At 37.5% G+C, this 14,070-nt stretch overlaps 1 protein-coding gene across 6 annotated transcripts in view; it reads left to right on the top strand.

The window, feature by feature from the left end:
• The window catches only part of SCAI (suppressor of cancer cell invasion), a 134,664-nt gene that overhangs the window by 105,950 nt on the left and 14,644 nt on the right, over positions 1-14,070 (top strand). For 3 of the 6 annotated variants that reach the window (XM_057313754.1, XM_026513954.4, XM_026513955.4), the window contains 3 exons: positions 6,368-6,440; positions 9,712-9,885; positions 10,072-10,172. In XM_057313754.1, coding sequence (XP_057169737.1) covers positions 6,368-6,440; positions 9,712-9,885; positions 10,072-10,172 — 348 coding nt within the window. Of the gene's footprint in view, positions 1-6,367; positions 6,441-7,171; positions 7,316-9,711; positions 9,886-10,071; positions 10,173-14,070 lie in introns of those variants that run through there. The other 3 variants (XR_008959987.1, XR_008959986.1, XM_057313755.1) reach the window with 3 other exon arrangements.

Below are 14,070 nucleotides of genomic sequence, written 5' to 3'. Positions count from 1 at the left end.
TTTCTTTCTTTGTAAAATAGGTTGGCAATACTGATCTTACAGTATCGTTTAGATTACAAGTTATGATCTATGAAGCCTAGGATAATCCCTGAAAAGTAGTATTAGCACTTAGTAAATGATAGAAATTATTATGATAATGACTATTCAAGACACAACACACACAAAAGAAGACCCTATCCCAGATTGGTTTATCATTATACATTAGAAAAAAATAAAATACTAGTAAATAGACTAGTAAATGGCTTAATAGAATAATCTAACAAAAGAGTTTATCTGAATTTTTCATGAATTTTGTGAAAATCAATCAATATTGTATACTATGCCAATAGAATAAATAAGAAAAATCACATACTTAACTCAGGGGACATTTTGTACCCATTCTTTTAAAATGATTATTTTATAAATAAATTTAGTATCCATTCTTTTTTTTTTTTTAGATTTATTCATTATTTTAGAGAGAGTGAGCGAGTAGGGGGGAGGGGCTTAGGGAGAGAATCCTCAAGTGCACTCCCTGCTGGGTGGGGAGCCCTACTCAGGGCTCAATCCCAGGATCCTGAGATCATGACCTGAGCCAAAATCAAGAGTTGGACGCTTAACCAACTAAGCCCTGAGTACACATTTTTTTTTTTAAGATTTATATATTTATTTTAGAGAGAGTGTGGTGGGAAGGAGGGGTGGACAGAGAGGAAGAGAGAAACCCAAGCAGACTCCATGCTGAGCACAGAGCCCCACTCCGGATTCACTCCTATGACCCTGAGATCACAACCTGCACCAAAGAGTTGGATCCTTAACCGACTGCACGACCCAGCTGTCCCCCCAGTACCCGTTCTTAGTAAAAAACAAAACAAACAAACAAACAAAAACTCAGCTTATGATGAAAAGCTGCTATATTAAGTAACCCATTTTGGACTTCGAGTGAGAAACATTGGAAGTATTCTTAGTTAAAATAAGCAAGAAAAAGAGAGTGCCTGCTGTCATCCTTGTGATTGATCTTATTTTAGTCCTGACCCAGTTGTTTAACATTCTCAAAATAAAACAATGAAAAAGGTTGTCCAGACTAGTAAAAGGTGTAAATACTGAAAAGAAAGAGGGGCGCCTGGGTGTTTCAGTGGGTTAAGCATCTGCCTTCGGCTCAGGTCATGATCCCAGGGTCCTGGTATCGAGTCAGGCGTTGGGCTCCTTGCTCAGTGGGGAGCCTGCTTCTCCTTCTGCCTGCTGCTCCCAGCGCTTGTGCTCTCTCCCTTTCTGTCAAATAAATAAATAAAATCTTCTAGAAAATATGAAGGGCCGCCTGGGTGGCTCATCCCTTAAACATCTGTCTTCAGCTCAGATCATGGTCCCAGGGTCCTGGGATTGAGCCCTGCATTGGGCTCTCTTTTGGGCTCTCTGCTCAGCAGGGAGACTGCTTCTTTCTCTCCCTCTGCCTGCCACTCCCCCTGCTTGGGCGCTCCCTCTGTCAAATAAATAAACAAGATCTTTTTTTTTTTAAGATTTTATTTATTTATTTGACAGAGAGAGAGGCAGTGAGAGAGGGAACGCAAGTAGGGGGAGTGGGAGAGGGAGAAGCGGGCTTCCTGCTAAGCAGGGAGCCCGATGCAGGGCTCGATCCCAGAATGCTGGGATCATGACCTGAGCTGAAGGCAGATGCTTAACGACTGAGCCACCCAGGTGCCCTAAATAAAGAAGATCTTAAAAAAATAACAAAAAATATTGAAAAGAAATAGAAATTCTTAATTATAGATGATATAATTTTATATTTAGAAAATCCTAATGAATCACAGAAAAACTTAATATGCATACAAATTCAGCGAAGTAGTTAGATATGGGATGAATATATAAAAATGAATAGCAGTGTTTATATGAGCTATAGCAAGTTAAGATTTCTTCAGTGTATTGGGGCACCTGGATGGTTCAGTCGGTTAAGCAGCCAACTCTTGGTTTCAGCTCAGGTCATGATCTCAGGTCCTGGAATTGAGCCCTGTGTCAGGCTCCACACTCAGTGAGGAGTCTGCTTGAGTATTCTGTCTTTCCCTCTCCCTTTGCCCTTCTGCCCACTCATACACGTGCTCTCTCTCTTAAATAAATAAAATCTTTAAAAAAATTTTCTTCAGTGTATATTCCATTTACATACATTAGCCACAATTCTTCTTAAACATAATAACATTAAATCATATAATCCATATATGGAGGCAATTATGAGACATTCCCAAAAACTTGAAAATAAAGAAAATAAGATAATCCTATGGGAAGTAAGCTATAAAATTAATTACTGAATGTGTTGGAACAGAGACGTGCAAGGTATCCTTAAAGAAACTGTTTCCCAAGCCTAATATTTAAACATAATCTGGTAGGAGGAAGAGGTCCCCAAGGTCAGCGATTCACGAGGACTGATGATTCTCAGCATATAATCACGCTCACTACTAAGATTTATCACAGTAAAAGGATACAGAGCAAAATCTCAAAGGGAAAAGGCACATGCGATCAAATCCAGAGAAGAGCAGGCACAAACTTCCAAGAGGCCTCTACCAGTGAAGTCACACAGGATGCACTCACTTCTTCTGGCAGCAAGTGAGACGACACGGGTGAACTGTTGACCAGCGAGGCTCACTAGGGACTCGGTGCCCAGAGTTTTCATTGGGGAAGCATCGTGTAGGCACCCTCTGCATGGCACATACTAACATGCCATTCTCCCAGAAGAAAATCAGGTGCTTAGCATGGTCCAGGTAAAGTGAGCTGCTCTCACCAGTTCTGCTGATGGTGGGAACCCGCCCCAAATCGGAGTCCCCAGAAGTCAGCCTACAGCCAACCTTGTAAGAAGGACTTTCAAAAGACTGCAGTCAGGCTTGTTAGGCAACTCTGTCCACACAGTATTGAAAAAAAGAAGAAGAAGAAGAAGAAGAGAAAGGTTGGTCAACGAGGGAAGCAAAGAAAAAGGAGACCTTGGGATGTAAATGTTAGCCATCTGCGTTTTCACGCTATCCAAGAACAATATCATCATGGCCAAAGATCCAGGAGGCCATCTCTGCAGCGTAAATAAATGGCGCAAGCTGCCTTATCTGAAGAATGATCCTTAATATCATTCAACTTACTCCCTTTGTTTTGATTGCAAGAAATTACTAATTTACTTCACTTGTTTAATTTTTTATATTGATATTATATTTACAAAGTCACAAAATCAAAAACTTCAAAAAGGCTTATTATGATATCTCTTTATATCTCCCAGTCTCAATCCACTCAGTTACTTACTCTCTCTCTATGGGTAATCACTGTTGTCTGTTTCTTGCTTATCCTTCTAGAATTTTTTTAACGTATATATAAGCCAAAATAAATACATAGTCTTTAGTCTTCTTAGCTATATAAATGGCAATAACATGCCATATACGACTGTTCTGTAGCTTACTTTGCTTTCACTTACTGAGAAATGTTGGAGGGGTGCCTGAGTGGTTCAGTCAGTTAAGCATCCAACTCTTGATTTTGCCTCAGGTCATGGTCTTAGGGTCATGAGATTGAGTCCTGCATCAGGCTCCATGCTGGGAGTGGAGCCTGCTTAAGATTCTCTCCCTTTCGGCGCCTGGGTAGCGCAGTCGTTAAAGCGTCTGCCTTCGGCTCAGGGCGTGATCCTGGCGATCCGGGATCGAGTCCCACATCAGGCTCTTCCGCTATGAGCCTGCTTCTTCCTCTCCCACTCCCCCTGCTGTGTTCCCTCTCTCGCTGGCTGTCTCTCTGTCACATAAATAAATAAAATCTTTAAAAAAAAAAAAGATTCTCTCCCTTTCCCTTTCCCCTCTGTGCCCCCACTCCTGGCCACCCCACTCTCTCTCTCTCAAAAAAAAAAAAAAAAAAAATGAGAGCTCTTTCCATATCCATTCTTAAAGAACTTCTTTGTTCTTTTTTTTTCTTTTAAATAACTGCATAGTATCCCACTGTATGGTTGTGCCAGAATTTATTTTACCATTTTACCAATCCCTGTTGCTGGTCGTTTGGTTGTTTCTAGTCTTTACTATTACTACCAGTGCTGCAAGGAGTAACGTAAGGCTTAATGTTGTTCACAGGCTTGAGGATATATTGGTAGTATAAATTTTTGGTTGTAGAATTCCTGTGTAAACGGAATATAGATATTGCCAAATTGTCTTCTAAAGAATTTGTTCCAATTTATACTCCTATCATCTACATATGAGTATTAATTTCCCTACATTCTTGCCAGTAGTGTATATTTTCAACTTTTGGAAAATTTGCTACACTGTTAGGTTAAAAAATGATATTGTAGGGGCGCCTGGGTGGCACAGCGGTTGGGCGTCTGCCTTTGGCTCAGGGCGTGATCCCGGCGTTATGGGATCGAGCCCCACATCAGGCTCTTCCGCTATGAGCCTGCTTCTTCCTCTCCCACTCCCCCGGCTTGTGTTCCTTCTTTCGCTGGCTGTCTCTATCTCTGTCGAATAAATAAATAAAATCTTTAAAAAAAAATGATATTGTAACGTAGCTTTGATTTTATTCTCTTATTATCAGTGAGGTTGAGCATCTTTACAGTTATATTCCCTTTTCTGTGAATTTCCTGTTATTTTCCACTCATTTTTCTGTTGTATCAGTGGTCTTTTTCTTATAGATTTGGAGAAGCTCTTTCTATATTAAGGAGATTAATCTTTGTAATGTGCATTGCAGGTATTTTTCCCAGTTTATCATTTTGCTTTTGATTTAGTTTATGCTGTATTTTACTATGCACAAGCCTTTGATTTTGTAACTGGGTTTATTAATCTTTTTTTTTAAGTTTATTTTTCAGTAATCTCTGTACCCAACATTGGGCTTTAATTTATGACCCCAAGATCAAGTCTTGCTTGCTCTTCCAACTGAGCCAGCCAGGCGCCCCGGGGTTTATTAATCTTAATTATAATAGTTAGGAAAATCTTCTAGGTTATAAAAAAAATAACCCTTATTTTCTTATATTTTCTTTCAGCAGTTTTATTGCTTAATTTTTTTTACATTTAAATCTCTATATGTTTGGAATTATCCAAGTGTGCGGTATGAAGTATGGAGTCAGCTTTTTTTTTCTAAATAGCTATCCAGTTTTTTCCTACTGGATAGCCATCTAGCCACCAAATTTTCCTACTTTCTTAAAAATTTTATTTTAGGGGCGCCTGGGTGGCGCAGTTGTTAAGCGTCTGCCTTCGGCTCAGGGTGTGATCCCGGCGTTATGGGATCGAGCCCCACATCAGGCTCCTCCACTATGAGCCTGCTTCTTCCTCTCCCATTCCCCCTGCTTGTGTTCCTTCTCTCACTGGCTGTCTCTCTCTCTGTCAAATAAATAAATAAAATCTTTAAAAAAATTTTTTTATTTTATTCATTTATTTTAAGTAATCCCTACACCCAGTGCGTGACTCAAACTCACGACCCTGAGATCAAGTGTTGCATGCTCTTCCAACTAAGCCAGCCAGGCACTCCAAATTTTCCTACTTCCTAGTTTGAACTATCATCTTTATTATATATACTCAAGTCCTGTCTGTTTTGGGGTCTAATTTTGGATTCCTTGTCCTCTTCCATTGGTCTTCTGCCTACTCTTATGCCAGTGCCACATTATTTTTAGTTACTGAGGCTTTAAAGTATGTTTCAGTATCTCACGAATCTAGTTCCCTCTCTTTGTTCTTTTTCAGAGTTTTCCTGGCTAATCTCCTTTTTCCATATTATAATTATTTTTTTCAGTTTCAGGAAAAATATCTGTGGCCATTTTATTGAGGTTTGTTCAAATTTCAATAAATTAGTATAATGATGTCTTTAGAATGGGTTTTTCTCTAAGAACATACTGTGTCTTTCCATCCTTTAGAGAAAGGATATCCTTAATCAAGCAAAGAGTGTTGTGTTTGAGTGTCAGCTTTAATTCTCACTGTAAATTAACATATTGATATTCTGGTTTTATACATCATTCTGTGTGAGCAGTTAATTTGATTCACAATGAGAAATGGTTGCAGGCTTCTCTGATTACTCCCCAGTAAGTCAGGTTTTAGAGCCTCTGAGGCTAAGAGCCAGATTCTAGAGCTTGGAAAACCCACCCTTGTAAATATTGGTGTATATTGCCCATTGGGGTGGCCTCTTGGGAGACAGCCAGACGACCTCTCCCTGTAACACTACAACTATGTATATGCCTTTATTTTAAAAATCAATAGTTTACTTTTTTGTAAACTTCACTATTTTAAGAAAGCCTATTATGTGTGGTAGTTAAACATGGATGGCAGTCTGTTCAGCTGTTACTGATATTTCTGCATCTGCTTATGAGTAAAAGGGCCCTATCTACACTAATGATGTGCTTTGGAAAATTACCGAGTAACTATCTTTGGTCAAATTTTTAATGAAAGTTATAAATTCTTATATGTTACAGAATTTCACAAACCTATTTGGACAGCCACTAGTCTGCTTGCTTTCTCCTACCGCATATCCGAAAGCTTTACAAGGTATGTTGTCATTACCTGCTATATCCAGAGGTTGCAAATAAACACTGTAGCATTTTGAATAATACTGATCTTTGTCTCCCCACCTATAATGATCACATGTGGATTTATAGTGTTTAACGTGGCAGGTGTCAATCCAAAAGTCTTACCAACAACTAGGGTTCTTTAATGTGCTACCATTAGGTCTTAAGATAATTTTAAAAGAAATGATATGTTGTCCCTGAGAAAAAGGTATTTTTGGTCCCTTACTGTTGGGGAACTCATGATTTGTGAATTTTAAAATTTGTTTTGCAGGTGTTTTTTTGTTTGGTTTTGGTGTGCGTGTCGTCCTTCTCACAGCATGATTTCCTGTGATCTAGCTACATATTTTAGGCATCTTTTAAGACCATACGATTTCTGGTCTAGAAAACTTCTCAGCCTGTGCCTAAGAGTTAGGATAACCTTACTGGCACAACTTAAAGGGTTTCTTTTATTCACATTTTTACCTTGTTGTATTTTTTAAATAAAAGAACCTCTTTTCAGTGTGCTAGGAGGGAGACGGTGTGTCCATGTTATGGCTGGTTCTCAGATGGCTGAGAAATTAAAGACTATGTCTTTAATAATTTGTCCTTGATAAGCAACATGTAAAATCTAATTCTCGCTCCCAGTCATTAAGCTAGGTAAAAACTAAACAAACCTTAACCCTGTTTTAGCAGTACTTGTCACTGTTTCACTATCTCCCTGACTGTGAATAGTGCTGATGTCTGTCTGTGGGAGATGGCATTTTACTGCTACTTCCCAGCCCGAAGTCGTGTCTGCTGACATAGTTTGACACAGGAAGTGATGGTCAGCATTTGAAAGCCTGAGAGAAGCTGGAGACTTTTCACCGTTGTTTTAAGGTAAGTTTTGCTATTTAACAGGAAAAAACATGTAGAAATATTAAGTTCCTGTATCCAAAAGTCAAATTACTAAGGGATAGAACTTACCTTCAAACAACGGTAAAATTCTCCTGCTTTGAGGACTTTGTTAACCTGTTTCCTGTCATTTCTAGAGAAATGTAACCCCTTCCAATTACTTAAGAGTGCTTTCTGCTGTCAATTTGTCCTATCAAGATGAAGCTTTATTTAAAATTGCACGATCTAATCGGTTAATACCAAGATTATTCGTTCCGAAAGGCTTTATTGCATAGAGGTTAAAAACAGAGACTCTGGAGGCAAGCTGATTGAATTTGAATTTCGACTACCACTGACTAGCTATGTGCCCTTGGGAAGTTACATAGCCATTCTGTGCCTCAGTTTCTTTCCTATCAAATGGAGATAATAATAGTACCTCCTCGTTAAATAATTCTGGGTATATAGTAAGTATTCAATATGTGCTGTCATTTTTTAATGGTCATTATTATTAATGCTTATTATCATGTTTAGCTGTAGTATACGTCCTTAACATTTTTTAGTCCAGTATCATATTTTTGTGCTAGAAAGCTTAGACCTCTAGTCCCTTAAATATGGCCCATCTGGGCACAAAGCTAGCAGATACTTAAGTATTTGGGATGTCTAATTAGGTTCCTGCACCTCTGGTATTTAAAGTCTCCAGTTCTCCCTTGAACCATGAGTTACATCATCATACCACAAACATTTATTCAGCATTTATTTATCAAGTACTGTGTTGGGCACTGGAGATAACAGTCTGACCAGACAAACACAGTATGTTCCTCACAGAGCCAAAGATACAACCTAAGAGGCATTTCTTGTAGGTGCTATTAGTGTTTCATAGGAGAAAACACATGGAACACGTAAGAGGAACTCCTAAACAGCCCTTGCAGGTGAAGAAAATGGATAAAAAATGTCAAAGTGGAGTTAAAGGTTATATAGAATTATATGGAGCTGAGACATGGTTAACAGGAGTATTCTAGCAGAATAGCATGTGAGCCCAGACATAAGCGCTCTGTGATGAGAGAGTTTATAGAACATTTTTTTTAAGATTTTATTTTTATGTAATCTTTACACTCAACGTGGGGCTTGAACTCACAACCCCAAGATCAAGAGTCATGTGCTTTACCCACTGAGCCAACCAGGTGCCCCAGTTTATGGCACATTTAGAGAAATTAAAGTACTTCCTGCTAGTGGAAGGATAGGGTGTGGGATTGTGTGACTGAATCATGAAAAACCTTTTAGGATTTGTGAAGAGATTTAAATGGAGGACAGTGGGGTGCCATCAAAAGATTGTGAACGGAAGAGTAGCATGGAAAAGCATTCGTTAACCTTGTGGAGAATGGATTGGAGAGGAGCATTGATGGAAATAGGGAGATGGTGGCGGCTTCAAAAGATACTAAGCCCAGAGAGCCACGAGGATTTGGTGATGGATTGGATATGAGGGAATAAGGGAGAGGAAGGAGGCAGGGGTGAACTTCCAGGTTTCTGGCTAAGATGCTGGTAGAAATGATAGTACTGGATAAGAAGCAGATTTGTAGAGAACAAAAGAGGGGAAAATTTGCTTTCAATTTCTGACATGTTGGGTGTAAGGTTACCTTTGAAACTTAGGTTGAATATTGTAGTCTAGAGCAACTCTGTCCAATAGAAAGGTAATGTAAGTCACGCGTAATTTTAAATTTTCTAGTAGCCATATTAAGAAAAGTTTAACAGGTGAAATTAATGTTAATGCCTCTTTTTGTAGTGAGGCTTTGAAGTCCTACATATGTTTTACATTTCACAGTGCACCTCACTTTGGATCAGTCATATTCTAAGTGTCCAGTAGCTACAGTAGGACAGTGCAGTTTTAGACCTAATGAGCTCAATCTAGGCTGCAGATAAGAGAACTAGGAATCAGTAGACATATAAATGATAACTGAAATTATGGGAGTAGGTGAGATCAGCAATGTGTGGTGTCAAAGAAAGAAAATACTGATATTTAAGGAATAGGCAGAGAAAGAGCAACTAACAAAAGGGAATGAAAAAGTTTGCCAATTCGAGTACTCATCAGAGAATTCTATCATGAACCACCCGTGTACTTGCCATATTTGGATACAATTTGTTAGTTGGAGTGAAAAAGACAAAGGAATATGTTCCTTTTCCATTTTTCTTAATTTTACTAGCCTTTGTCTTAAGTTTGTTCAGCAGAAAGCAGTGTACCTGGGATGTTTTTATAGTTGCATGCAGAATCTACTTTATTGAATTATGATTTAATGATACAACTTTAATTTTGTATATTATCATTATATTAAAAATATTCCTCAAATGCATCTCTTATCTTTTGCAAAACTGTTGTCTATATATATTTAACATGTTTGTTATTACAGATCAATCTCAACGAGGTAGCCTCTTCACTCTCTTTTTGAACAATCCTCTAATGGCCTTCCTATTTGTCTCTGGATTGTCAAGCATGCGCAGAGGCCTATGGGAAAAGTGTCAAGAATATCTTCGAAAAATCAACCGCGATATTGCCCAGCTACTGACCCATTCACGTTCAATAGGTACCCTACTAATCTAACTGCACACTTAACATACTATAATGGTTTTATATGGTTGAAATTGTTTGAATTTGTAAAGGTATTTGTTGAAGGCAGGAAAGTTGAGAAGGTTTTCCTGAACTTTCTTCCCCTTTGAAATGAGTTTTTCTTTTAAGCATCTTTTTACTGTCATCTTTCTCCTCTTTGCAGATCAAGCATTTCTCCAGTTTTTTGGAGATGAGTTTCTTCGCTTGCTTCTCACAAGATTTATCTTTTGTTCAGCCACCATGAGGATGCACAAGATTTTTCGGGTAGGCAAAGAATATTATTAAAGATCAATTTTACCATTTTAGGTATTTAGGAATCATGTATTATATTTTATTGAGTATACTGTATTAAATAAAATTTGAATAGATCCAAAATAATATTTACAAATTATTATGCAGCATATAAAGATGACTCATATAAGGCACATCTGAATACTCCCCATCCAGTTTAAGAAGTAGAACATTTTCATTACCTTTTGGCCCCTCCCAAATCCTCTCTCTCTCAAATGAAATTAAAATCCTGAATTTTATAATTATCATTCATTTTTCTTTATAGTTTTGCCACATGTATTTATATTCTACACAACATGTTGATGGATCCATATTTGTACGTATTCTTCTACAGCCTGCTTTTTTTCACCTACTATTATATTCCTGAGATTCAGCCAAGTTGATGACAACTGTAGCTTTCATCCATTTGTTTTCACTGTGCTATAGGATTCCACTGTTTGACTCTATATCAAAAATTTCTTGGGGCGCCTGGGTGGCGTAGTCGTTAAGCATCTGCCTTCGGCTCAGGGCGTGATCCCAGCGTTCTGGGATCGAGCCCCACATCAGGCTCTTCCGCTGGGAGCCTGCTTCTTCCTCTCCCACGCCCCCTGCTTGTGTTCCCTCTCTCGCTGGCTGTCTCTGTCAAATAAATAAATAAAATCTTTAAAAAAAAAAATTTCTTGTCCATTTTACTGATAATGGACATTTAGGTTGTTTCCATTTTTTTATTGTTACAAACAATGCCACTGTGAAATCTTCTATAAGTTACTTGGTACACATGTATAAGATTTTCTGTAGTGGAATGTGAGGTCAGATTATAAAGCAGCTTCAACTTTACTAGGTAATGCCAAATGTTTTACAAAGTGGTTGTATCAATTTACACTCACTAGCAGTGTGTAAGAGTTACTCTTGCTCTAATTCTCACCAGTACTTGTTGCAGTCTTACTTTATATCATGTGAATCTAATGGGTATAAAATAGTAGTTCATTGTGGGTTTAATTTTTATTTCTGAGATTGCTTGTAGGTTGAGCAATTTTTCATGTCTTATTCTGTGTTCCTCTTTGTGAAGAGTGTGTTCAAATCTTTTGTCCATTTTGCTCTTAAGTGATTTGGTTTTTTTCTATGAATTCATATAACTACATAACGCTGTTTATTGAGGTTTTAAAAATTTTGGCCATTATATTTTTCATTTCTATAAGTAACATTTGGTTCTTTTTCAAATATGCCTGAACATTTTTTAAATATTTCATTTGTTAATTTGAGAGAGAGCGTGAGTGGGGGGAGGAGCAGAGGGAAATGGAAGGAGAGAGAATCTCCAGCAGACTCTGCACTGAACGTTGAGCCTGACTCAGGGCACAGTCTCACAACCCTGAGATCATGACCTGAGCCGAAACCAAGAGTTGGATGCTTAACCAACTGAGCCACCCAGGCACCCCATGCCTAAACATTTTTAAGTCTCTTGCAACTTTTAGTTTAAAAAAATGATTATTTTTTCCATTTTATTATGGTAATTTTAAATATGAAAGAACTGTACAGTGAATATCCATATGTACATTAGCTAGGTTCTGTAGCTAACATTTTGATATATTTGCTTTGGTATATTTGTCCATTTATCCATTCCTCTTTCCATTCATCTGTTTATCTCATTTGGTGATGTGTTTTGAAATAAATGGTGGACATCAATAGATTTTACCCCTCAACACTTCGTCATACATATAAATAACTATACACACATATACACACTTCTTTTTTTTAATGTAAAGTTCATATACAGGGAAGTGCACAGAACTAATATGTTCCATTAGGTGAGTTTTGACAAATATATACACCTGTGTAACTCAAACCAAACCAGTTACACAACATAGCATCATTCCAGAAAATTCTCTCTATATCTTTGTCCAGCCAATCCAGTACCCATTACCCCAGAAGCAATGCTATTTTTATTATTTTCACTTTAGCTTAGTTTCACCTTTTCATGAACTTGAATTATACAATATGTACTCCTTTGTGTAAACCTTCTTTGACCAAGCATGTGGTTCCTGAGATTCATCCATGATTCATACAGAAGTAGCTCATTCCTCTTTATTACTGAGTAGTAGTCCATTGTCTGAATATACCACAGTTTATTTAGGCCTTCTCCTTTAGGCCTAAAACTACCTGGGCAGTTTTAAATTTTTGACTACTATAAATGAAGCAGCCGTGAACATTCTTGTACAAGTCTGCTTAGACATATGTTTTGAATTTTCTTGGTCATAGGGTAGCTATATGTTTAGTTTTACTAGAAACTGCCAGACTTTTTCTCAGAATATTTGTACCACTTTTTGTTTCCAGCAACAGTGTATGAAAGTTTCTCTATATCCTTGCCAACATTTGGTTGTCAGTCTTTTAAATTTCAACCATTTTTGTGAAATTTTTTTTAAAGATTTCGTTTATTTATTTAAGAGAGAGAATGAGCATGAGCAGGGGGAGGGGCAGAGGGAGAACCAGACTCACCACTGAGCAAGCAACGCAACATGGGGCTCAATCCCAGGACCCCAGGATCGCGACCCGAGCAGAAGGCAGATGCCCAACTGACGGAGCCACTGGGCATCCCCATTTTTGTGAATTTATAGTGGTATCTTCATTGTAGTTTCAGTTTGCTTTTCACTGAATAATGTGATGTTAGACATCTTTTCATGTGCTTCTCAGCTGTATTTTATTGCATTCTGTGGCTTACCTTTTTCTTTTTTTTTTTTTTTAATTTTTTTTTTTTTTAAGATTTTATTTATTTATTTGACAGAGACAGCCAGCGAGAGAGGGAACACAAGCAGGGGGAGTGGGAGAGGAAGAAGCAGGCTCATAGCAGAAGAGCCTGATGTGGGGCTCGATCCCATAATGCCGGGATCACGCCCTGAGCCGAAGGCAGATGCTTAACCGCTGTGCCACCCAGGCGCCCCTACCTTTTTCTTTTCTTGAACCAGTAGCTTTTCCTAACAGTGGCTTTTAAATTTTTGTTGAAGTTTCAACTAACCAATTTTCTTCTTTTGTGGTTTGTGTTTTATCCAAGAAATGTTCACCTATTCCAAAGTCACAAAGATTTTTTTCCAAGTTTTTTTCTAGGAGTTTTATAGCTTTAGCTTTTTTACATTTAGGTCTATGATATATTTTGAGTTATTTTTGTTTACAGTGTAAGGTAAGGGTTCAAGGGTTTTTTCTTTCATATGGATATGAAATTATTTTAGTGTCCTCGAAATGGTTATCCTTTTGTCATTGAATTGCTTTTGTAACGTTTTTGAAAATCTGTCAACCATATATGTATAGAGATATTTCTAGACTCTAAATTCTGTTCCATTGACCAATGGCATTTTTCTCCAATACACTACTACCTTGATTATTCCAGTTTTGTTTTGTTTTGCTTTTTTATTGATTATTCCAGTTTTAGAGTAAGTCTTAAAATCCTGTAGTGTGAGTCCCCTGAAATTTAAGTGTTTGGGTTATTCTAGGGACTTTCTATGTGAAATTTAGCAGCAACTTAACATTTTGATTGGGATTGCATTTAATCTATGCAACCAGTCTGGAGAATTATATTTTAATAATATTGAGTCAATCAATGACTATGGTATATTTCCCCATTTATTTAGGGCTTCAGTTTCTCTCCAGTGTTTTATGATTCTTATCTGGTAGGCGTTTTATTTATCTTAATAAATTTATTCCAGAGTATTTCAAGTGTAGAGATGCATTATAAATAGAATTGTATTTTTTTCATTTTCCAATTATTTGTTGCTAATGCACAGAAATACTGCTGTTTTTAAAATTGATCTTGTTTCCTTGTAGTCTTGCTAAATTGAAGTATTAGTTCTGTTAGCTTTTTTATACATTCCTTAAGATTTTGTATGTACATGATCATGTCATT

This window comes from Ursus arctos, unplaced genomic scaffold (genome assembly GCF_023065955.2).
Source record: "Ursus arctos isolate Adak ecotype North America unplaced genomic scaffold, UrsArc2.0 scaffold_18, whole genome shotgun sequence".
NCBI classification, from domain to species: domain Eukaryota; kingdom Metazoa; phylum Chordata; class Mammalia; order Carnivora; family Ursidae; genus Ursus; species Ursus arctos.
Note: the sequence above shows the minus strand (reverse complement) of the source record. Positions and strands in the feature narration are given on the sequence as shown.